The following is a 24,424-nucleotide window of genomic DNA, read 5'->3' as shown; positions in this document are numbered from 1 at the left end:
TAATATATAGATGGCATATGGGCACTATGACAATACTAATAGGCAATATGACTGGCACATATGTAATATATAGATGGCATATGGGCACTGTGACAATGCTAATAGGCACAATGGCTGGCACATGGGTAATATATAGAATATATAGATGGCATATGGGCACTATGACAATACTAACAGGCACAATGGCTGGCACATGGGTAATATATAAAATATATAGATGGTATATGGGCATTATGACAATACTAATAGGCACAATGGCTGGCACAAGGGTAATATACAGAATATGTAGATGGCACGTGGGCACTATGACAATAGTAACAGGCACAATGGCTGGCACATGGGTAATATATAGATGGCATATGGGCACTATGACAATACTACTAGGCACAATGGCTGGCACATGGTAAGACTGCGGTTCTGCCCCTTTGTGTGACCTCTCCTCCGTCACCGAGGTGAGGTAGCAGCCCGACTTGTAGAGCCTCCATCACCCACGGTGGCTCTTCCAGCGCTATGGACAGGTATCTGCCGACAGGGGGAGCTCTTACGTCTGGTCTCCGGGAATCGCTCCGGCTCCGGCTCCGCTCTGCACGCCCGTTACCCGCTGACTAGCCGGCCTCGCTTCCCGGGAGGACTATGGTGGCCAAGCAGAGGATCCGGATGGCCAACGAGAAACACAGCAAAAACATCACACAGAGAGGAAACGTGGCGAAGACCCTGGTGAGGAAAGACATGGGGGCTGCAGGCGCCGCTGTGTGTGCAGTCGCCAGCCTTTGTGCAGTGTGCATGCGGGTCACACTATAGGGGTGCAGTGTGTGCTGCGGTACCGGATCGTTGTGGATTATGGGGTTTGCCTTGCTGTCTGCAGTCAGTATGAATGCTGTCATATGACAGAGCTGTTATCAGATGGCTGCCCAGCTGTTCACTCAGCCTGCAGGTGCAGTCATGCTATTGGCTATGATGGGAGTTGTAGTTCTACAGCAGCCAGGAAGCTACAGGTTTCCCAAGTCTGCTTTCCTGGTGTATATTGATTTTCCCATATTGTAGTAGGCGGCTCCATACAGAAATGATGTCTCCTGGGAGCTATGTACAAACCACAGTATTCATTAGAGCTATCACTTCTTGTGTACATGCAGGCTATCCTCCGTCTCAGCGTGGCCCTAAAATGAATACATAAAATGCAGTTGTTGCCCATAGCAACCAGGGTTAGGCCTTATGTTATGACCTCCGTAGCCAGGTGTGGCTGATGGCTAACCTCTGGCACTCCAGCTGTGGTGAAATTACGACTCCCAGCATGCCCCATTCATTTCTATGGAGTTCCAAAAACAGCCAAGCAAGAGTTCATGCTGGGAGTTGTAGTTTTACCACAGCTGGAGTGCTGAAGGTTTGCCATCACGGTCCTATGGTGATCAGTTCAGTCCAGGCTGTTATAGGCTTTGAGGCCATTTTTTTAAATCCAAAGCTAGAAGTGGATCCAGCAGGAAGAAGAAGTCCCTCCAATTCCCTTCGAATCCAGTGTCCTGTGAACCTACCCAAAGGGTACGACCCCGCGGCTTAGCGGACACTATTTAAATGAATGAAGGCTAAGGATGAGCGAACTTGTGCTTACAAGGTTCGTGTTATCTAAGATTTCCTTCCGTGGTAGCGGAATCAATAATGGCACTCTTAGATAACCCGAACATTGTACGCCAAACTTGAAAACACAACTTCACTCATCCCTGATGAAGACCGCTAATTAGAGCCCGCTGCGGCCCATACTACATCACATTGCGACTGCACCACATAGCTGTGCTCAGTGTTAGGCCTCATGCACACGGCCAATTGGGGACTGCATTTTGCGGTCCCCAATGCACGGGTAACGTCCGTGCAGCGGCCGGGACGGATCGAGAGCCATTCAACTTGAATTGGTCCATGAATCCGTCTGCACCGCAAAAAAATAGAATATGTTCTATTTTTTTGCGATGTGGAGGCACGGACAGAAACACCATGTTCCGCTCCGCAGCTCAGGATTGCGGACCCATTCAAGTGAATGGGTCCACATTCGTGATGCAGGGAGCACACGGCCGGTGCCCGCATATTGCGGACTCGCTGTTTGTGGGCCGCAATACGGCAACGACCATGTGCATGAGGCCGTAGAGTGGAGTCACACCATAGAGTTTTCTGCAGCAAAATATCCATGCATTCCATGTGGGGTTATGCTATTTTTGTGCCAAATTCCTATCAAAATTGACATGTAACATGCAACAAATCTATGGCTTAAAATAACGCTCCCTGCGAATAAACCCTTAAAAGGGGTCATCCACCTAGGGAAGGGGTCCTACTGTCGCTCCCACAAAAGTGAGCTGTGCTCTTCTGCAGAGTAGTATTAGGCTGTGTTCACACAAGACTGAAAAGCTGCAGATTTTTGTGCAGCGTTGTACAGCACCAGCAAAGTGGATGAGATGTTAAGAAATCTCCATGCCTACACTGCATTCAAAAACTGCAGCGGAAATTGACCTGTGGTGGCAGTTTATACTGCCGTTCTCTCCAGCGGACTTAACCCTCATCAGTTGAAGGGATGAAGTCCGCTGGCTTTTCTGCAGCAAAAGCCGCATGTATTAAATTTTTTTTTTAAGCAGAACTTTTGCTAAAACCACTTTGGATTATCCACTACCATTTCCAGTATGTGTGGATATACTCAGGCTAGGTTCACATGGAGTATTTCCAGTGCTGAAAAAAACCTCAATCCTCATTAGTTTTTCCCCCCCATGCGCCTTTTTTCTGACATGTTTTTTAATGCGGTTTTGGCAAAGATTTTCATTCCTGTTTATTTTCAATAGTATTCTGGACCGGTATTCCACGTGGAATCCACGTTAAGAATAGACAAGACACGTTTTTTTGTCTGTGGTGAGGTCACATAGCATTATATTGATTTATGATACTAGGTAACCCTTAGGCCCCTTGCAGACAAGCATGTCCGAATTAGGTCCGGATGTGTTACGACTGCGATCAGGGAAAATTGTGCGAGTGCGTACGCACTTTCAGTCAGTTTTGATTGCGTTGCGTTGCTCAGTTTTTTTTCCACGCGATTGCAATGCGTTTTTCACGCACGTGAGAAAAAACTGAATGTGGTACCCAGACCCGAACCCGGACTTCTTCACCGAAGTTTGGGTTTGGGTTGGCTGTAGATTTAATTGTTTTTCCTTATGACATGGTTATAAGGGAAAATAATAGCATTCTGAATACAGAATGCTTAGTAAAATGTAGATTGAGGGGTTAAAAAATAAATTACCGTAACTCACCTCATCCAATTGATCGCGCAGCCGGCATCTTCTTCTTTCTTCTTCTTTTAGGACCTGCCAGAGGACCTTTGATGACGTAATCGCGCTCACCGCGTGGTGAGCGCGGTGACGTCAGCGCAGGTCCTGGTGAATGAAGATAGAATCTTCTATCTTCATTCAGCAGGACCTGCGCTGACATCACTGCGCTCACCATGTGGTGAGTACGATTACATCATTAAAGGTCCTTTGGCAGGTCCTAAAAGAAGAAGAAAGAAGAGGATGTCGGCTGCGCGATTAATTGGATGAGGTGAGTTATGGTAATTTTTAAAAATCTTTTTTAACCCCTCAATCTACATTTTACTAAGCATTCTGTATTAAGAATGCTATTATTTTCCCTTATAACCATGTCATAAGGAAAAACAATTAAATCTAAAGAACACCAATCCCAAGCCCGAACTTCAGTGAAGAAGTCCGGTTTCGGGTCTGGGTACCACATTCATGCGCGTGCAAAACGCATTACTCTCGCGTAAAAAAAGCAACGTAACGCAATAGCAGTAAAAATTACTGAAAATGCGTACGCATTTGCACGATTTTCCCTGATCACAGACGCAACTCATCCGGACCTAATCCGGACATGCTTGTCTGCAAGGGGCCTTAGGCCTCTTTCACACAAGCAAGTTCAGTCAGTTTTGTCTGCAATTGCGTTCAGTTGTTCAGTTTTTTCCGCGCGGGTGCAATGCATTTTGATGCGTTTTGCACACGCGTGATAAAAAACGGAATGTATACAAACAACATCTCTTAGCAACTATCCGTGAAAAATGCCTCGCATCCGCACTTGCTCGCGGATGCGATTTCCACTCAGCTCTATTCACTTCTATGGGGTCAGCGTTGCGTGAAAATCGCAGAAGATAGACCATGCTGCGATTTTCACGCAACGCACAAGTGATGCGTGAAAACCAACGCACATGTACACAGCCCCATTGAAATTAATGGGTCCTGATTCCGTGCAGGCGCAATGCGTTCGCATCACGCATTGCACCCACGCGGAATACTCGCTCGTGTGAAAGGGGCCTAAGGGTTACATAGCATCATAAATCAATATAATGCTATGTTACTTTCACACTTGCGCTTTCCCTTTCTGCTATTGAGATCGGTCATAGGATCTCAATAGCGGGGGAAAAACGCTTCAGTTCTGTCCCTATTCATTGTAAGTGAACGAAACGTAGTGCACCAGAATGCATTCCGTTTGGCTGCGTCCCCATCGCGGACAGAATAACGCTGCAAGCAGCGGTTTTATGTCCGCAATGTGCTGTGCAAAACGGATCCGGATGGACTTTCAATGGAGTTCATCACGAATCCATCATGGCTATTTTAAAGATAATACAACCGGATTCATTCAGAACGGATGCAGACGGTTGTATCCTCATGACGGAAGTGTTTTTGCTGATCCATGACGAATCCAGCAAAAATTCTGTTGTGAAAGTAGCCTTAGTTGCCCATTCCAACCAATCAGATTCTACCGTACCTTTCATTTTCCAATGGAGCTGTGAAAAATGAAAGGTGAAATCTGATTGGCTGCTATGGGTAACTAAGCCAGCTCTACTTTACACCAGTTTGATAAATCAATTCTGTTCATCTGAATGAGGCTTTTAGAAATCCATGCTCTTCTTTCCAAAACAACCCCATTCAGAGGAATGGAACTGATTTTCAGTCGCAGAAATTTCTGCAACAAAATCTGCCATATGTGAAGGCACCCTTGAGCCACCTGCCCATATTGCCGAATATGTGCGATTTTTCCGCAGCGTACTGTAGTACAGTACCAGCAAAGTGTAGGAGATTACACAAATCTTATGTACACTTTTCAGATTGTTTCTGGGCGAAAATTGACCTGTTGCGCGTATTTCCAAATCCACAGCATGTCAATTACGGTATGTTTGCCGTTTTAGAGATCCGTCATGGGCTCTCACAAGCAGTCCAAAACGGATTGCCCTAATGCCTTCTGAATGGAAAATAATCCGCTTAGAATGCGTTTACCTCCGATCAGTATCCATTCCGCTCTGGAGGCGGACACCAAAACGCTGCCTGCAGCGGTTTTCTGTCCGCTATGTGGTGCGGAGCAAAACAGATCTCTGACAGAATAGAAAACTGATCCGTCCCCCATTGACTTTCAGTGGTGTTCATGACGGGTCCGTCTTGGCTATAGAAGACATAATACAACCGGATCCGTTCATGACGGATGCATGCGGTTGTATTATTGTAACGGAAGCGTTTTTGCAGATCCGTGACAGATGTGAAAGAAGCCTTAGCTGCGGATTTCACCCTTTTCCAATAAGAATGAGATCTGCGGCACAACAGCATCATATCCGCTGTTAGGAATTGAGGATTTGGGTGCAGGAACGCACATAAATCTGCATGAAAATTTGTGTGGATCTTATGTGCGTTTACTCACACCCGAGTGCAGGTACCCTTAGGGTAACTTCACACGATGCGGATTGTTGCGCTCATGCACACTGGTGTAGTTTTGATTCAAATTTGTTGCGGATCAGATGTGAACACGTTCATCTCAATGGGGTCGCAAAAGATACGGACAGCACACCTGTCAATGGGTCCGCATCTGTGAAAGGGTGCGCACACGGATGGTGTCCGTACATTGCGTACCCGCTGTTTGCGGGCCACAATACGGGCACGGCTGGCACACGTTCGTGTACACGAGCGGTTAGGCTGGAATTACGTGTGAATGATAAGCTGCAGATTTTCTGCAGTGTTTCTGCTTGTAATCTGCAGCAGAGAAAAAACACTTGGAAAGGGTGAAATCCACAGTATAAATTGACATGCCACAGATTTAGGCTAGGGCTACATGGTGACAGTTGTCGCACAAAAGTCGCGCGACAATTTTTATAATGATAGTCAATCGTGTTGCACTGCAACATACTGCGACACGACAGTTGCAAAAAATCTACTGCGACAAGTTGCATTCGCAGCTTTTCGGATGTCGCAGTGCTGTACCTATGACTATCATTGCAACAAATGTTGCGTGACATTGGTGGTGGTGCGACATGAATGTTGCACGACAATTGTCGCAATGTAGTTGTACTCTTTTTGTCGCACGACATATGACGCCATGTAGCCCTAGCCTTAAGATCCAGGTCAGTGGTGTGAATGGGTCCACATGCAACCCGCAAAAAATTGAGGATTGGATGTGGAAACAAACCACGGTGGTGTGCATGAGCCTTAAAGGAAACCTGTCAGCAGGATTTTGCGCATAGAGCTGGGGACATGGGCTGCTAGATGGCCGCTAGCACATCCGCAATAACCCAGTCCCCATAGCTCTGTGTGCTTTTATTGTGTTAAAAAACAGTTTTGATTGATATGCAAATGACCTGATATGAGTCCTGTAGCCGGAGATGAGTCAAGCGGAAAGGAGCCCAGCACCGCCCCGCGTCCTCCGAATCTCCTCCTTGCTGGCTGACGTCACAGAGCTGGAGCGCCGAAATCTCGCGATGCGCGAGCTAGCGCATTCGTAGTTCATTCCCTGTGCTGATGCCAGTACAGGAAATGAACATGATGCCGACACTGCGCATGCGCATATCAGGTAATTTGCATATCAATCAAAACTGTTTTTTAACACAATAAAAGCGCAGAGAGCTATGGGACCTGGGTACTGCAGATGTGCTAGCGGCCATCTAGCAGCCCATGTCCCCAGCTCTATGCGCAAAATCCTGGTGACAGGTTTCCTTTAAGGCCTTATTCAGATGTCCGTGAATCACAGACTTGTGCTATCTGTGTTCTGTACAGCCTTTCTGGGGACTGTATTTCCCTTGTAACTGGGGCTACTATGTCAGCCCCAGTTACAGGAGAGATCAGAGAAGAAAAAAAAGTAATGTTAAATGTCTTGTATGACCTCATGAGGAGCACAAAGTTTAAAATAAATAAATAAATAAATAAAAACTGTGCCAAAACAAAAAGTGCTATGTACCCCTAAGGCTACTTTCACACTAGCGTTCGATCGGATCCGTTCTGAACGGATCCGATCATATTAATGCAGACGGAGGCTCCGTTCAGAACGGATCCGTCTGCATTAAAATGGCAAAAAAAAGCTAAGTGTGAAAATAGCCTCGGACGGATCCGTCCAGACTTTCAATGTAAAGTCAATGGGGGACGGATCCGCTTGAAGATTGAGCCATATTGTGGCATCTTCAAACGGATCCGTCCCCATTGACTTCCATTGTAAGTCTGGACGGATCCGCACGCCTCCGCACGGCCAGGCGGACACCCGAACGCTGCAAGCAGCGTTCAGCTGTCCGTCTGTCCGTGCGGAGGCGAGCGGAGCGGAGGCTGAACGCCGCCAGACTGATGCAGTCTGAGCGGATCCGCTCCATTCAGACTGCATCAGGGCTGGACGGCTGCGTTCGGGTCCGCTCGTGAGCCCCTTCAAACGGAGCTCACGAGCGGACACCCGAACGCTAGTGTGAAAGCAGCCTAAATGGTATCAATGAAAATGTCAACTCATCTGACAAAAAAAAACGAGTGCCCACACAAGACCATTGCCATAAAAAAATGGTGACCCAAAAACATATTTTCAAAAATGCTTTTATTGCGTAAAACTTAAAAAAAATATATATTTGGTATCGCCACATCCATAACTACCTATTCTGTAAAAATATCACATGATCTATCCCGTCAGGTGAACGCCGTAAAAAAAAAAAAAAAACTAAGCCAGAACAGCAATTTTTTGGTCACTTCCCAAAAAGCGATTCAAAATATTAATTATTTTATAATGCAAAAGTAATAAACCATGGAAAACTATTCGGGTCATTAAAAAAACTGGTGTAAAGTAGAACTGGCTTAGGTGCCCATAGCAACCAATCAGATTCCACCTTTCATTTTCCAAAGGAGCTGTCAAAAATGAAAGGTGGAATCTGATTGGTTGCTGTGGGCAACTAAGCCAATTCTACTTTACACCAGTTTGATAAATGACCCCATATATACATTTGGTATCGTCATAATCATATCAACCCACATAATAAGGTTACCACATGGTGAACCCCATAAAAATAAAAGCAGACTAAATTGCAATTTGCGATTAAAAAGCCAAATGTACCCCAAAATGGTGTGAATAAAAACTATGGCTTGTCCATAAAAATGAGCCCTCCCACAGCTCAGACAGCAAAAAATGTAAAAATGTGTAGCTCTAAAACCCATTTTAGCAAATTCCATATTAGAAAATCCAGATAGTGCTCCTTCCATTCGAAGTCTGCCATGTATGAAAACAGCAAGTTACGACCTTATATGGGGTGTTTCCATACTCAAAAAAATGCATAACAAATGTGGAGTGCATTTTCTTCTGTTTCCCCTTGTGAAAGGGAAAAACCTGGGGCTTTTATTGTAAAAATAAAAAATTTTCATTTTCACATCCAAATGTGTCTAAATTCTATGAAACATATCTGAGGTCAAAGCACTCACTATACTACTCAAATTCCTTGAGGGTTGTAGTTTCCAAAATGGGGTAACTTTTGGAGGGTTTTCACTACCTCAGGTTCTCTTCAAGTGCGACATGGCACCCGAAAATCATTGTAGCAAAATCTGCCCCCCAAAAACCATGTGGCGCTCCTTCTTTTCTGAGTCCTACTGTGTGCCTATACAGCAGTTTATGGGGTGTTTCTGTAAACTGCATAATCAGGATAATCAATATTGAGGTTTGTTTTTTCTGGTAAGGCCCCTTTCAAATGAGCGTAGGTCCGGATGTGTTCATGGTGCATTCAGTGAAAGTTGCACAATTTTGCAAGCAAGTTCAGTCAGTTTTGTCTGCAATTGCGTTCAGTTTTTTCTGCGCGAGTGCAATGTGTTTTGATGCTTTTTTATCACGCATAAACTGAAGGTTTACAAACAACATCTCCTAGCAACCATCAGTGAAAAACGCATTGCATCCGCAGTTGCTTCCAGATGCAATGCGTTTTTCACTGAAGCCCCATCCACTTCTATGGGTACAGGGCTGCGTGAAAAATGCAAAATATAGAACATGCTGTGTTTTTGACTCACCACAGAACTGATGCGTGGAAAAAAACATGCTCATGTACACAGACCCATTGAAATGAATGGGTCAGGATTCAGTGCGGGTGCTATGCGTTCACGACACGCATTGCACCCGCACGGGAAAACTCGCTCGTGTGAAAGGGGCATAACCCTTGCTATTTACAGGAAAAAACACCTGTGAAACACCTAAAGGGTTAATAATGTTTCTAAAATCAGCTTTAAATAATTAAAGGGGTGTAGTTTCTAAAATGGGGTAATTTATGGGTAGTTTCTACTATGTAATCCTTTCAAAGTGATTTCAGAACTGAATTGGTCCTTAACCTGCTCCGGACCGCCATACGCAGGATTGCGTCCTGCCGGCGGCCCTGCTCTTCTGGGTGGACACATATACACGTCCTCCCGCGAGAGCCGAGATTTCCTGTGAACGCGTGCACGCAGGCGCGCGCGCTCACAGGAACGGAAGGTAAGAGAGTGGATCTCCAGCCTGCCAGCGGCGATCGTTTTTTTTTTAACCCCTAACAGGTATATTAGACGCTGTTTTGATAACAGCGTCTAATATACCTGCTACCTGGTCCTCTGGTGGTCCCTTTTGTTTGGATCGACCACCAGAGGACACAGGTAGCTCAGTAAAGTAACACAAAACACTACACTACACTACACCCCCCCCCCCCCCCCGCTGTCACTTATTAACCCTTTATGAACCACTGATCACCCCTGATCACCCCATACAGACTCCCTGATCACCCCCCTGTCATTGATCACCCCCCTGTCATTGATCACCCCCCTGTCAGGCTCCGTTCAGACGTCCGTATGATTTTTACGGATCCACTGATACATGGATCGGATCCGCAAAACGCATACGGACGTCTGAATGGAGCCTTACAGGGGGGTGATCAATGACAAGGGGGTGATCACCCAGATAGACTTCCCGATCACCCCCCTGTCATTGATCACCCCCCTGTAAGGCGCCATTCAGACGTCCGTATGATTTTTACGGATCCACGGATACATGGATCGGATCCGCAAAACACATACGGACGTTTGAATGGAACCTTACAGGGGGGTGATCAATGACAAAGGGGTGATCACGCATATAGACTTCCTGATCACTTCCCTGTCATTGATCACCCCCCTGTCATTGATCACCCCCCTGTAAGGCTCAATTCAGACGTCCGTATAATTTTTACAGATCCACGGATACATGGATCGGATCCGCAAAACACATACGGATGTCTGAATGGAGCTTTACAGGGGGGTGATCAATGACAAGGGGGTGATCACCCATATAGACTTCCTGATCACCCCCCTGTCATTGATCACCCCCCTGTAAGGCTCCATTCAGACGTCCGTATGATTTTTACGGATCCACGGATACATGGATCGGATCCGCAAAACACATACGGATGTCTGAATGGAGCCTTACAGGGGGGTGATCAATGACAAGGGGGTGATCACGCATATAGACTTCCTGATCACTTCCCTGTCATTGATCACCCCCCTGTCATTGATCACCCCCCTGTAAGGCTCCATTCAGACGTCCGTATGATTTTTACGGATCCACGGATATATGGATCCGCAAAACACATACGGACGTCTGAATGGAGCCTTACAGGGGGGTGATCAATGCCAAGGGAGTGATCACAGCATATAGACTTCCTGATCATTTCCCTGTCATTGATCACGCCCCTGTCATTGATCACCCCCCTGTAAGGCTCCATTCAGACGTCCGTATGATTTTTACGGATCCACGGATACATGGATCGGATCCGCAAAACGCATACGGACGTCTGAATGGAGCCTTACAGGGGGGTGATCAATGCCAAGGGGGTGATCACGCATATAGACTTCCTGATCACTTCCCTGTCATTGATCACCCCCCTGTCATTGATCACCCCCCTGTAAGGCTCCATTCAGACGTCCGTATGATTTTTACGGATCCACGGATAAATGGATCGGATCCGCAAAACACATACGGACGTCTGAATGGAGCCTTACAGGGGGGTGATCACGCATATAGACTTCCTGATCACTTCCCTGTCATTGATCACCCCCCTGTCATTGATCACCTCCCTGTAAGGCTCCATTCAGACGTCCGTATGATTTTTACGGATCCACGGATACATGGATCGGATCCGCAAAACACATACGGACGTCTGAATGGAGCCTTACAGGGGGTGATCAATGACAGGGGGGTGATCACCTCATATACACTCCCTGATCACCCCCTGACATCGATCACCCCCCCTGTCATTGATCACCCCCCTGTAAGGCTCCATTCAGACGTCCGTATGCGTTTTGCGGATCCAATCCATGTATCCATGGATCTGTAAAAATCATACGGACGTCTGAATGGAACCTTACAGGGGGGTGATCAATGACAGGGGGGTGATCAATGACAGGGGGGTGATCAATGACAGGGGGGTGATCAGGAAGTCTATATGGGTGATCACCCCCTTGTCATTGATCACCCACCTGTAAGGCTCCATTCAGACGTCCGTATGTGTTTTGCGGATCCGATCCGTGGATCCGTAAAAATCATATGGACGTCTGAATGGAGCCTTTCAGAGGGGTGATCAGTGACAGGGGGGTGATCACCCCATATACACTCCCTGATCACCCCCCTGTCATTGATCACCCCCTGTAAAGCTCCATTCAGAATTTTTTTGGGCCCAAGTTAGCGGAAATATTTTTTTTTGTTTGTTTTTTCTTACAAAGTCTCATATTCCACTAACTTGTGTCCAAAAAATAAAATCTCACATGAACTCACCATACCCCTCACGGAATCCAAATGCGTAAAATTTTTTAGACATTTATATTCCAGACTTCTTCTCACGCTTTAGGGCCCCTAAAAAGCCAGGGCAGTATAAATACCCCACATGTGACCCAATTTCGGAAAGAAGACACCCCAAGGTATTCTGTGAGGGGCATATTGAGTCCATGAAAGATTGAAATTTTTGTCCCAAGTTAGCGGAAAGTGAGACTTTGTGAGAAAAAAAAAATAATAATAATCAATTTCCGCTAACTTATGCAACAAAAAAAAAATTTCTATGAACTCGCCATGCCCCTCATTGAATACCTTGGGGTGTCTTCTTTCCAAAGTGGGGTCACATGTGGGGTATTTATACTGCCCTGGCTTTTTAGGGGCCCTAAAGCGTGAGAAGAAGTCTGGGATCCAAATGTCTAAAAATGCCCTCCTAAAAGGAATTTGGGACGCTTTGCGTATCTAGGCTGCAAAAAAGTGTCACACATCTGGTATCGCCGTACTCAGGAGAAGTTGGGGAATGTGTTTTGGGGTGTCATTTTACATATACCCATGCTGGGTGAGATAAATATCTTGGTCAAATGCCAACTTTGTATAAAAAAATGGGAAAAGGTGTCTTTTGCCAAGATATTTCTCTCACCCAGCATGGGTATATGTAAAATGACACCCCAAAACACATTGCCCAACTTCTCCTGAGTACGGCGATACCAGATGTGTGACACTTTTTTGCAGCCTAGGTGGGCAAAGGGGCCCACATTCCAAAGTGCACCTTTCGGATTTCGCAGGTCATTTTTTACAGATTTTGATTGCAAACTACTTCTCACACATATGGGCCCCTAAATTGCCAGGGCAGTATAACTACGCCACAAGTGACCCCATTTTGGAAAGAAGACACCCCAAGGTATTCCGTGAGGGGCATGGCGAGTTCCTAGAATTTTTTATTTTTTGTCGCAAGTTAGTGGAATATGAGACTTTGTAAGGAAAAAAAAAATCTGCATTTTCCGCTAACTTGTGACAAAAAATAAAAAGTTCTATGAACTCACTATGCCCATCAGCGAATACCTTAGGGTGTCTACTTTCCAAAATGGGGTCATTTGTGGGGTTTTTCTACTGTTTGGGCATTGTAGAACCTCAGGAAACATGACAGGTGCTCAGAAAGTCAGAGCTGCTTCAAAAAGCGGAAATTCAAATTTTTGTACCATAGTGTGTAAACGCTATAACTTTTACCCAAACCATTTTTTTTTTTTTTGCCAAAACATTTTTTTTATCAAAGACATGTAGAACAATAAATTTGGCGAAAAATTTATATATGGATGTCGTTTTTTTTTTGCAAAATTTTACAGCTGAAAGTGAAAAATGTCATTTTTTTGCAAAAAAATCGTTACATTTTGATTAATAACAAAAAAAGTAAAAATGTCAGCAGCAATGGAATACCACCAAATGAAAGCTCTATTAGTGAGAAGAAAAGGAGGTAAAATTCATTTGGGTGGTAAGTTGCATGACCGAGCGATAAACGGTGAAAGTAGTGTAGTGCAGAAGTGTAAAAAGTGGCCTGGTCATTAAGGGGGTTTTAGCTAGCGGGGTTGAAGTGGTTAAAGGCTATGGACACCTTTGGGGGCAATTTATTTTATTGCATTGTAATAATTTTGAGTTAAAAATAATTTTTTCAATTGGTCTATAATAAAAATATGGATTTTTTTTTTGTGTACAGAGCTGAGATGCTCTACTAGTTGCCTGTGGATTTTCTCTCTTTTGTGTCAGTTGACGGCTCCTTATCTCTGCTCTCCGCCCCCTTATAAACACTATTCAGTTCTTATCTTACTGAAAAGTTGAAACATTGTTTATACAAATTCTAAGCCTTTCAATGTCCTAAAAAATTGAAATGACATTAACAAAATGATCCTAACACAAATATACAAAATTTGTATATAAAATTTGTCCCAAACCACAAAGTCCCTTGGAGCGCAGCAGGTCTGTAGTGAAGTAGGCTCCAATTCACACTCAGTCCTTTGTACAAAAAAAGACAGCGCAGCTCAAACTCTTTCCATAGGAGCGTGGATGAATAAGGTAGGTGGATGGTATCTTTAGATGCACTCGATCACTGGATTTAAGGTTCCCTTCACATTCAGATTTCTCACCTCCTGGATGTTAAATTAGAGGACTGAACATAGTGAGGTACCGCAACAATTCATTAAACAAATGGTTTTATTATACTCACATAGAGAAAAAGTCTCATGCATATAAAAGTATAAATTGATGCCCGACCGGGGTTTTGCCTTCGCTGACTTCGTCAGGGGCTGCTCTGAATGCACTTATTCTCCCCACCCTTTTATATTCAGGTAAGTACTAATTAAATAGACCATTTAAAACAATCCCAAAAGTGCAACTCCAAAAAACTCCATAAAATCGGCAATATAAACAAGTCTTCTATAAAATCATCCTCAATCAACACATTTTCTAATAAGGCAAATAAATTGTTTTTCTTCTACCTCACAGTTTACATAGCAGCAAAAAACGCATTCCTCTTCTCTAGCCCTATTCACATACAAAAACACACATGTTCATAAAACCGCAATTTTTATATTGTTTTTTTTTAAATCTTAAAACCCCTTCAGACATATCTTGATATTAGCTTGCAATACGGATATAACCGCATTCCTCTTCTCCAGCATTATTCACATGAAAAGCACACATACTTTACAACCATGTTGATGGAACCGTAGTTGTTTTGGGTATCTTTCATCGCCCCTTCAGGCATGTCTTGATGTCAAATTCTATATTTAACCCATCGGGTTGCAGTATACCCAGACGGTAAATCCATTCTACCTCCTTATTTATTTTTTTTTTTTTTTAATCGGATCCTCCCCTCTCCAATTCATCTGAACCCTTTCCAACCCCACAAACTTTAACCCCTGTGGGGTTTTATTATGTGCTTTCTTGAAGTGAGCTGAAACACTATGTGTGTCAACTCCTTTTTTGATGTTTCGTAAATGCTCCTGTAAGCGAGTTTTCAACTTCCTAAAAGTCCGTCCAACATACCGGAGGCCACATGGGCACTCCAGCATGTAGATGACCCCCATACTTTCACAGGGTAATTTTTCTTGCACAGTGTAGGTTACTCCCTTGCTGTTTGAAGTCACCACTTTAGTTCTAATTTGTCTGTTTTCTCTTGTGCGCACCTTGCAAACCGCACAGAAACCACACCAAGTGAATCGATGGTTTTTACTTTTTTGTTGATGTATAGGCAAACAGCTGTGAACCAATTTGTCTTTAATATTTGGTGCTTTCTTATATATTACTGTTGGCTTATCTGGAATTAACCCTCCAAGAAACGGGTCGTTTTTTTAAAACCGCCCAGTTTTTTCTTACTGCATTATCACTAAACTGAGTGATAAACACTAGCCTTATTTTCTCATTATTTTTCTTGGAGGTAACGTTGTCATTTTCCTGTTCTTTTATCTTTTGTCTAGTTTCTTTTGCAATCTGCATCTTTTTCTAAAAATCTCTTTTTAATCAGTTCCCCAAGTTTCCCCAGTTCAAGTTTCCCAAATCATGTGGATTTCCTCTCCATACAAGCAAGCAATCATCTATATATCATTTCCATGACAATAGGCCATCATCTGTTGTATTTTTATGTATTTTAGGGGCAATAAAGGACTCCTCCCATATGGCCATATACAGGTTGGCGAAACTGGGGGCGAATTTCGCCCCCATCGCCGACCCGGTGCATTGTAAGTAATAGCTGCCGTCAAACCAAAATTAATTATGCATTAAACAGAGCTTCCTTTGCTCCTCTGACATTTCCACATCTTTTTCCAGCACACAATCTACTGCAGCAATCCCTTTTCCAATTGGGATTACTGTATACAATGATGTCACATCGACAGTTGCCAAAAGAATGTCACCTTCTAAAAACCCAAAACTTTCCAGGTGCTTAATAGTGTCCCCTGTATCTTTCAAGTAAGATGGGACCCTTGCCACATATTTTTGTAAATAGAAGTCAATATATTCTGATACACGATTGGTGAGGGAATTGATACCGGAGACAATCGGTCTTCCAGGGGGATTTGTAATACTTTTATGATTTTTCGGGAGGTAGTATATAACGGGAATAACTGGATATTTAATATTCAAATATTCCTGTTCTTTTTTATTTAAAATTCCTTTTTCTTTTCCCTCACTTAACAGCACGCTTAAATCCCTCTTAAAGTCAGTAGTCGGGTCTTTTTTCAATTTTTTATATGTTCCCTTATCCTGTAGCATACTTTGCATTGTCTCCTCATACTTTTCTTTGTCCAAAATAACAATTCCCCCCCTTTATCTGCTGGTTTCACAACAATTTTCTTATTGGCTTCTAAAGACTTTTAACCCTGTTTTTCCCCATAGGTAAGATTAATAAATTTTGGTTTTGTATCAGTTTTTTCCAGCTCTCACAATAACCCTGTTTTGAATGCATCAATGCACTCATTATTTTTCAAATGAGGAAAAAAACTTGATTTTTCTTTTAAGTTAGTGTGTATAACATCATTGTGTTTGGTCTCTACTACTTCCTGCTTCTGGTTTGTTATCATATATTTGGCGATATTCAGTTTCCTGATATACCAATTGCATTAGAGAAATATTTGGCAGAAAGGAAAATACCGGAAGGACTCAGATGTCAACTACCTCTGAGCACAGAAGATGTTAATGAATTGGGAGGGTGAGAGGTCCTCATGAATAAATGTGCTGTTAAAGCTATGCAATTTATTATAGGAATTAGAAAGAACAAGCTATTCAACATAAAATAAAGAAATAGAAGAGATAAATAAAAAACTAGAACCGTTTAAATCACTAGAGGATTATAGAGAGCTATCTCTAGCTTGTCAGAAAACTGTGATAAAAATAGAAGCAGAAATTAAAAATCAGAAGCAAAAAAATATATATTAAAGTAGCTAATGACTATAAGAGAGAAAGTATATAAATTGAAATCAAAACTAGGGGAGTATAGTGATCGAGTAGGGAACGTGGAAGGAGATGCAGTCGTGGCTCATAGAGAGGGATCTACTGGTAATGGAGAAATAAGAGAGATACTCAAAATAAAAATAATGTATATGAAGAAAATTACCACTATTTAACCACTTCAACCCCCTAGCTGAAACCCCCTTAATGACCAGGCCACTTTTTACACTTCTGCACTACACTACTTTCACCGTTTATTGCTCGGTCATGCAACTTACCACCCAAATGAATTTTACCTCCTTTTCTTCTCACTAATAGAGATTTCATTTGGTGGTATTTCATTGCTGCTGACATTTTAACTTTTTTTGTTATTAATCGAAATTTGATGATTTTTTTGCAAAAAAATTACATTTTTCACTTTCAGTTGTAAAATTTGGCAAAAAAAAGACATCCATATATAAATTTTTCGCTAAATTTATTGTTCTACATGTCTTTGATTAAAAAAAAATGTTTGGGCAAAAAAAAAATGGTTTGGGTAAAAGTTATAGCATTTAGAAACTATGGTACAAAAATGTGAATTTCCGCTTTTTGAAGCAGCTCTGACTTTCTGAGCACCTGTCATGTTTCCTGAGGTTCTACAATGCCCAGACAGTAGAAAAACCCCACAAATGACCCTATTTCGGAAAGTAGACACCCTAAGGTATTCGCTGATGGGCATAGTGAGTTCATAGAACTTTTTATTTTTTGTCACAAGTTAGCGGAAAATGATGATTTTTTTTTTTTCTTAGAAAGTCTCATATTCCACTAACTTGTGACAAAAAATAAAAACTTCCATGAACTCACTATGCCCATCACAAAATACCTTGGGGTGTCTTCTTTCCAAAATGGGGTCACTTGTGGGGTAGTTATACTGCCCTGGCATTTTAGGGGCCCATATGCGTGATAAGTAGTTTACAATCAAAATCTGTAAAAAATTACCGGTGAAATCCGAAAGGTGCTCTTTGGAATGTGTGCCCCTTTGCCCACCTAGGCTGCAAAAAAGTGTCACACATGTGGTATCGCCGTACTCAGGAGAAGTTGGGGAATGTGTTTTGGGGTGTCATTTTACATATACCCATGCTGGGTGAGAGAAATATCTTGGCAAAAGACAACATTTCCCATTTTGTTATACAAAGTGTGCATTTGACCAAGATATTTATCTCACCCAGCATGGGTATATGTAAAATGACACCCCAAAACACATTCCGCAACTTCTCCTGAATACGGCGATACTACATGTGTGACACTTTTTTGCAGCCAAGGTGGGCAAAGGAGCACACATTCCAAAGAGCACCTTTCCGATTTCACAGGCCATTTTTTATACATTTTGATTGCAAACTACTTCTCACGCATATGGGCCCCTAAAATGCCAGGGCAGTATAACTACCCCACAAGTGACCCCATTTTGGAAAGAAGACACCCCAAGGTATTTCATCATGGGCATAGTGAGTTCATGGAAGTTTTTATTTTTTGTCACAAGTTAGTGGAATATGAGACTTTGTAAGGAAAAAAAAAATCATCATTTTCCACTAACTTGTGACAAAAAATAAAAAGTTCTATGAACTCACTATGCCAATCAGCGAATACCTTAGGGCAGGGATGGCCAACCTGTGGCTCTTGAGCCGCATGTGGCTCTATCCTTCTTTAAGTGAGGCTCTAGCTGTGGGGCTGGGAAGCAGTCAGGCCGGCTCACTCTCCACCCCATGCTCAGATCTCTTCTCCTGATCGGGCACTGTTGCTACTTTGCAGCTCCAGCTCACTCTCCACTATGTCTTGATGCACACAGTGTGAGAACGTAGTACGTGGAGAAATACTACGATCTGACGTTGTGCTCATCAGGTCACAGTGGAGAGAGTGTCAGACCTACAGAGTAGCAGGTGCCCGAGCAGGAGCCCAGTGCCTGATCAGGAAAGGGAAGAGATTTTATTTATTTATTATAGAACTGAGCATGGGGGTCTGAGCTAAGCATGGGAGGTTCTGATCTGAGCATGGGGGGATCCTGATCTGAGCAATGGGGGTCTGATTTGAGCATGAGGGTCAGATCTGAGCATGGGGGGAAGATCTGAGCATCAGGGTTCAGATTTGAGCATGGAAGGCAGATCTGAGCATAGGGGGGCAGATCTGCACATGGGGGTCTTGTTTGAACATGGGTTGGTCAGGTCTGAGCATGGGGGGGCAGATCTGAGAAGAAGGAGATCTGAGCAAGGGGGGGGGGGGAGATCTGAGCAATGAGGGTCTGAAATTGGAGTCTGATTTGTGTTGTCTGATCCGAGCATTGGGAGTCTTATTTTGGGGGTCTGATTTGGAGGTGACTCTTGTGTAAATGTATAGCTTGTGGCTCTTGTTTGTCATATGTTGTTGTTTTTTGGCTCTTTGTGTCTGTAAGGTTGGCCACCCCTGCCTTAGAGTTTCTACTTTCCAAAATGGGGTCATTTGTGGGGGTTTTCTACTGTCTGGGCATTGTAGAACCTCAGGAAACATGACAGGTGCTCAGAAAGTCAGAGCTGCTTCAAAAAGCAGAAATTCACATTTTTGTACCATAGTTTGTAAACGCTATAACTTTTACCCAAACATTTTTTTTTAATCAAAGACACGTAGAACAATAAATTTTGAGAAAATTTTATGTAGAAATGTAGTTTAAAAAATAAAAATGTACAACTGAAAGTGAAAAATTTCATTTTTTCCCAAAAATTTCGGTAAATTTCGATTAATAACAAAAAAGTAAAAATGTCAGCAGCAATGAAATACCACCAAATGAAAGCTCTATTAGTGAGAAGAAAAGGAGGTAAAATTCATTTGGGTGGTAAGTTGCATGACCGAGCAATAAACTGTGAAAGTAGTGTAGAATTGTAAAAAGTGGTCTGGTCATTAAGGGTGTTTAAGCTAGGGGGACTGAGGTGGTTAAATTATCTATTTAATTAGTACTCATCTGAATATAAAAGGGTGGGAAGAATAAGTGCATTCAGAGCAGCCCCTGACGAAGCAAGCGAAGGCGAAATCCGGGTCGGGCATCATTTTATACTTTTATATCTATGTGAGTATAATAAAACCATTTGTTTAATGAATTGTTGCGGTACCTCACTATGTTCAGTCCTCTAATTTAACATCCAGGAGGTGAGAAATCTGAGCGTGAAGGGAACCTTAAATCCAGCGATCGAGTACATCTAAAGATACCATCCACCTACCTTATTCATCCACGCTCCTATGGAAAGAGTTTGAGCTGCGCTGTCTTTTTTTGTACAATTAACAAAATGATGCCAACATAAAGTAGACATGTGGTGATTGTTAATAAATAACGATTTTTGATGTATCATTACTGTCTTAAAAGCAGAAAAATTCTAATTTTGTAAATTTTTCCATATTTTTTGTAAATTTTGAATTGTTTTAATAAATACAGGTAAAACATACCAGCTCAGATTTTTCACTAACATGAAGTACAATGTGTCATAAGAAAACAGTCTGAGTGGCTTGTATAAGTAAAAGCATTCCAAAGTTATTACCACATACTGTAAAGGGACACATTAGATTTGCAAAATTATGCTTGGTCGGGACAGAGGGTACGGGGGTAAATTGCCTGTTCTGGAAGTGAGAAGGAGAAAGAAAGAAATAAGTTAGTATAAACAATACAGCCTAGTTTCCAGATCCTCTTCTTTTCTGTTTGCTCTGCATACAGCAACAGGCACTGTGCATTTATCTCTTTGAGGAGTGCCGAAGTAGTTGGTCTCCTCTTCTTGGGGAAAGGGGTCTTTGTGCTTCTTGATGACTTTCTTCTTTGAGAGGTCAGCAGCTGGGCTGTCCCTCATCTTCATCTGCTGGACACCTGGGGAGGGAAGGGGGGTCAAATCCTCCACAGTGGGGACTACAGCAGCTAAAGGAGTGGTTGGTGCTGCTGCAGTGGTGACACAAGGGGACAGGTGATGGTGCCACTGAGGTAGTGGGAAGGTGGAGTAGATAGCCCTAGTGGGTGTGGCCGGATAGGGGTGGGCTTTGCGCTGGCCAGAGCTTTAGCAGCTACAGATGTTCAGGTGTTCTCTCTCTTTGTAAACAATGAAATTAAGAACACATTCCATTGAAAGTATGACATTCAGGCCAATTCTCCATCCAAAAGGACAAGAAAACTAGAATAACCCACCCAGGATTACTCTTCTCTTAATAAGACATGCAAGCCAGCTCCCATTCCAAAAGGTCACGAGAACTAGAATGTCTTGAGAGAAAATTGCCTTGCTTAGCAGACTGGTAATCTTCGCACTGCTCTTTATAATTAGGGAGATAAAAATATGCATGATACATATTGTATGCCAGGAGACACTGCTTTCAGTTTCTAGGAAGAATATATGCAAATTGGAATATCTTAATTCAGCTGGCATGAGATAAGATTAGCATTCTTTTCTTTTTTGGAAGAAAAACTAATTTGAATATTTTTCCCAGAAACCCAAAGTTATGCAAATTAGCTTATCTCACAAAACTGAAAAGAGAGGATATCCTTTCTATTGCCAGCAGAAGTAAGATATGCACATTTGCATCTATTCCTCCCGGAAAGCTTGAGAACTGTTGCCTGGCATACAGTACTTAGCATGACAATTTTTTTTTTTTGTCTCCCTAATGATGAAGAGTACCAAGGCCATTTCACTAAGCAAAACAATTTTTTCTTTAGTCATTCTGGTTTTCTTAACTATTTTTCCTGTCTCTCTGGAGAAGGCTGGGTTGAGACAAGTGGAACATCCCTTGGTACTACTAGGACCTTCTCGAGTTTGTAAGGGAACACCAGCTGTAAGGGCTCAAACCTGACTTGTGGAAACCAAAGCCTATCCACAAGCTCATCCGAGCAAAGGACTTATTGGAGTCTATTCCAGGGCTTTTTGTTGCCACCACTGAGGTTGTCTGGACGAACATGGCTTTTAGCAGGTTAATTAACTAGCATAAAACCTGGTATATATGACCATTTGGGGAGCCTGCCCCTGAGAACTTTCATGTATGCCCATGGACTATGCAACACCAGGTACTGCCCTAGGTGCCCTTTTGAAGAGGAAAATGAATTTATAGACTCTATTCCCAAGAGCAGCCTAAAGTACACCACAGTTTTTTACAGACTTTTCCATGGGACCCACACTGTTCAGGCTATCCAGGACGTCTGGTGCTTTATGAACTGTTTTAAGGATGCTCTGTAGCTTGCCAGGAAACTCCTGGTCATGAACAGGAAGAGGATGTCCAGGACTGCTGCAGGCTGGTTTGTAGCCTGCTCAGAGACTGCTTCACCATGGACTGTCTGGGTGTCGACGAAGAAGAGGATTGAAACCCCTCTCCTTCCCCCTCTCCCCTCGGTGTGTCTGTCTATCAATAAAGCTTTGGGCCTGTGACTCCCTTCCCCTATCACTTGACTGATCCTTATTGATTGAAGTTTTATTAGTCAGTGTGGTGCGGTGCCTAATGCATAGTATAGGATCTGTGCCTATACTGTACCTTATACCGCTGCACTTCAAAATATATTTGTAGTATTTATTGGACTGTGTTACATCCTGTGCTGCGTCACAGTGTTCTTTTTGTTTTTGTCCTGATGACTGATAGTAAATAAATGCCTTTTGCAAGGGAAGCTACTTTGCATGTCTCATTGAGAGAAGTGTATTTATTCTGGATAGGATATTCTAATTCTCCTGTACTTGTTGATGGAGAATCGGCTTGCACCTGTCATGTGTGAGGGGGTGTTTTAAAATCCATTCTTTACTTCTGTACTCATATTTATTTGCGAGTACGAGTAGTAGTAGGCTGAAAAAGGCATGTTTGATTCGTGTAGAATCGATTTGAGTTCAAAAATAAACTTTTTAAAAAGTTTGATAAATTAGACCCCAAGCAAATTTCAGGAAGTTCGCTCATCCTTAATCTCTTTATTATGTAAAAGTAGTTTCCAGTTTAATGTCATCTTCATTTCCTTACAGATTCTTTTAATTTTCTTACGGCTAATTGGCTACTTTCACACTTGCGTTCGGGGTTCCGCTTGAAGGCTCTCACAAGAGGCCCCGAACGGATCCATACATCCCTAATGCATTCTGAGTGGATAAAGATCCGCTCAGAATGCATCAGTTTGGCTCCGTTCAGGAGGTGGACACCCAAACGCTGCTTGCAGCGTTTTGGTGTCAGCCTGGCCGTGCGGAGCCAAACTGATCCGTCCAGACTTACAATGCAAGTCAATGGGGACGGATCCGTTTGACGTTGACACAATATGGTGCAATTTCAAACGGATCCGTCCCCCATTGACTTTCAATGCAAAGTCTGGACGGATCCGTCTGACTAACAATTAGACTTAGATGTTTTTCAGATATATACCATCGTTTGCATTATAGGTGCGGATCCGTCTGTGCAGATACCAGACGGATCTGCACCGAACGCAAGTGTGAAAGTAGCCTAAGCTACTTTTGTGTCATTTTGATCAATGATGTTCTAGCCAAATGGGAGTTCTGATACATTTGTGTTTGTATGACTACAAATGTGCTGCTTATTCAAATTCATAATTCTACTATATTGTCTTTCATCTAGTAAAACTAGTTATAATTTAAAGGGGTTGTCCGGGATTGGGGACAGTGGTGTATGTGTACAATGGTCCCCTAAATATTACATTCATGCCTGTCCTTCCCTTACTAGACATTTCTGATGGCCCTTTTTCACTTCACACATTTTCAGTCGGAAGTGCAGTTTCTATCACAGTCAGTGATGTACCGGGTCCCTTTCTGTATAGCGAAGCTTCTTCTTCCGCTTCACAAGGAGCCCGGTGACGTCACCGTCAGCCTCAGTAATTATTCTGAGCGCATGGAGGAGCGGTAACTAGGCGGCAACACACCGCGCTAAGCCATGCCCCTCTGGTCCGGTGACGTCACCGGGCAGGGCGTATTCTTAGTAAGGAAGGAGGCAGAAGACGTTTAGGGGCGTGCCTCAGAGGGAGGAATAGTTGCGGCAGGAGGCGGCATATAAATTAGGGGGGGTGACTTCACGGAGGAGCAGACACACACTTGAAACAACGTGATGCTGCGCTGCACTCGGACCCAGAAAGCAGTGCGGCAGGAAGTTACCGCACACATAACCAGAGAGGTAAACAATCAGTGGGGGACTGTAGGAGCCCTGCTGATAAAAATACCTATCTGGGGGGGACTGCTGTTAAAGGGTTTCTACCACTTGAATATCACATATTTGGTGTTCAGACACTAGCGATTCGCTAGTGTCTGTTCTTGCCTACAAGCTAATTATCACATTAATCCGGGCTGCCGATACCTCAAAAAAAGCACTTATATCTTTATGCAAATGAGCCTCTAGGTGCTATGCAGGCGTTTTTCTAAGCACCTAGAGGCTCCGTCTACCTTGCATTTTGCCGCCCTGCGCCTCGCTCCAGCACGCCCATCTCTCACTG

The 24,424-nt window shown here is 43.2% G+C and overlaps 1 protein-coding gene across 1 annotated transcript in view; it reads left to right on the top strand.

Annotated features, from left to right (window-relative positions):
• The first annotated feature begins 572 nt into the window (after window positions 1–572).
• The window catches only part of SERP2 (stress associated endoplasmic reticulum protein family member 2), a 40,909-nt gene continuing 17,057 nt past the window's right edge, over window positions 573–24,424 (top strand). The window contains exon 1 of the mRNA XM_044288108.1: window positions 573–717. Within this exon, the coding sequence (XP_044144043.1) occupies window positions 634–717 (84 nt within the window). The 5' untranslated portion in view covers window positions 573–633. The remainder of the gene's footprint in view (window positions 718–24,424) is intronic.

The sequence above is a fragment of the Bufo gargarizans genome, chromosome 3 (genome assembly GCF_014858855.1).
Source record: "Bufo gargarizans isolate SCDJY-AF-19 chromosome 3, ASM1485885v1, whole genome shotgun sequence".
Lineage (NCBI taxonomy): Eukaryota > Metazoa > Chordata > Amphibia > Anura > Bufonidae > Bufo > Bufo gargarizans.
This window is presented reverse-complemented; position numbering and strand designations above follow the sequence as displayed.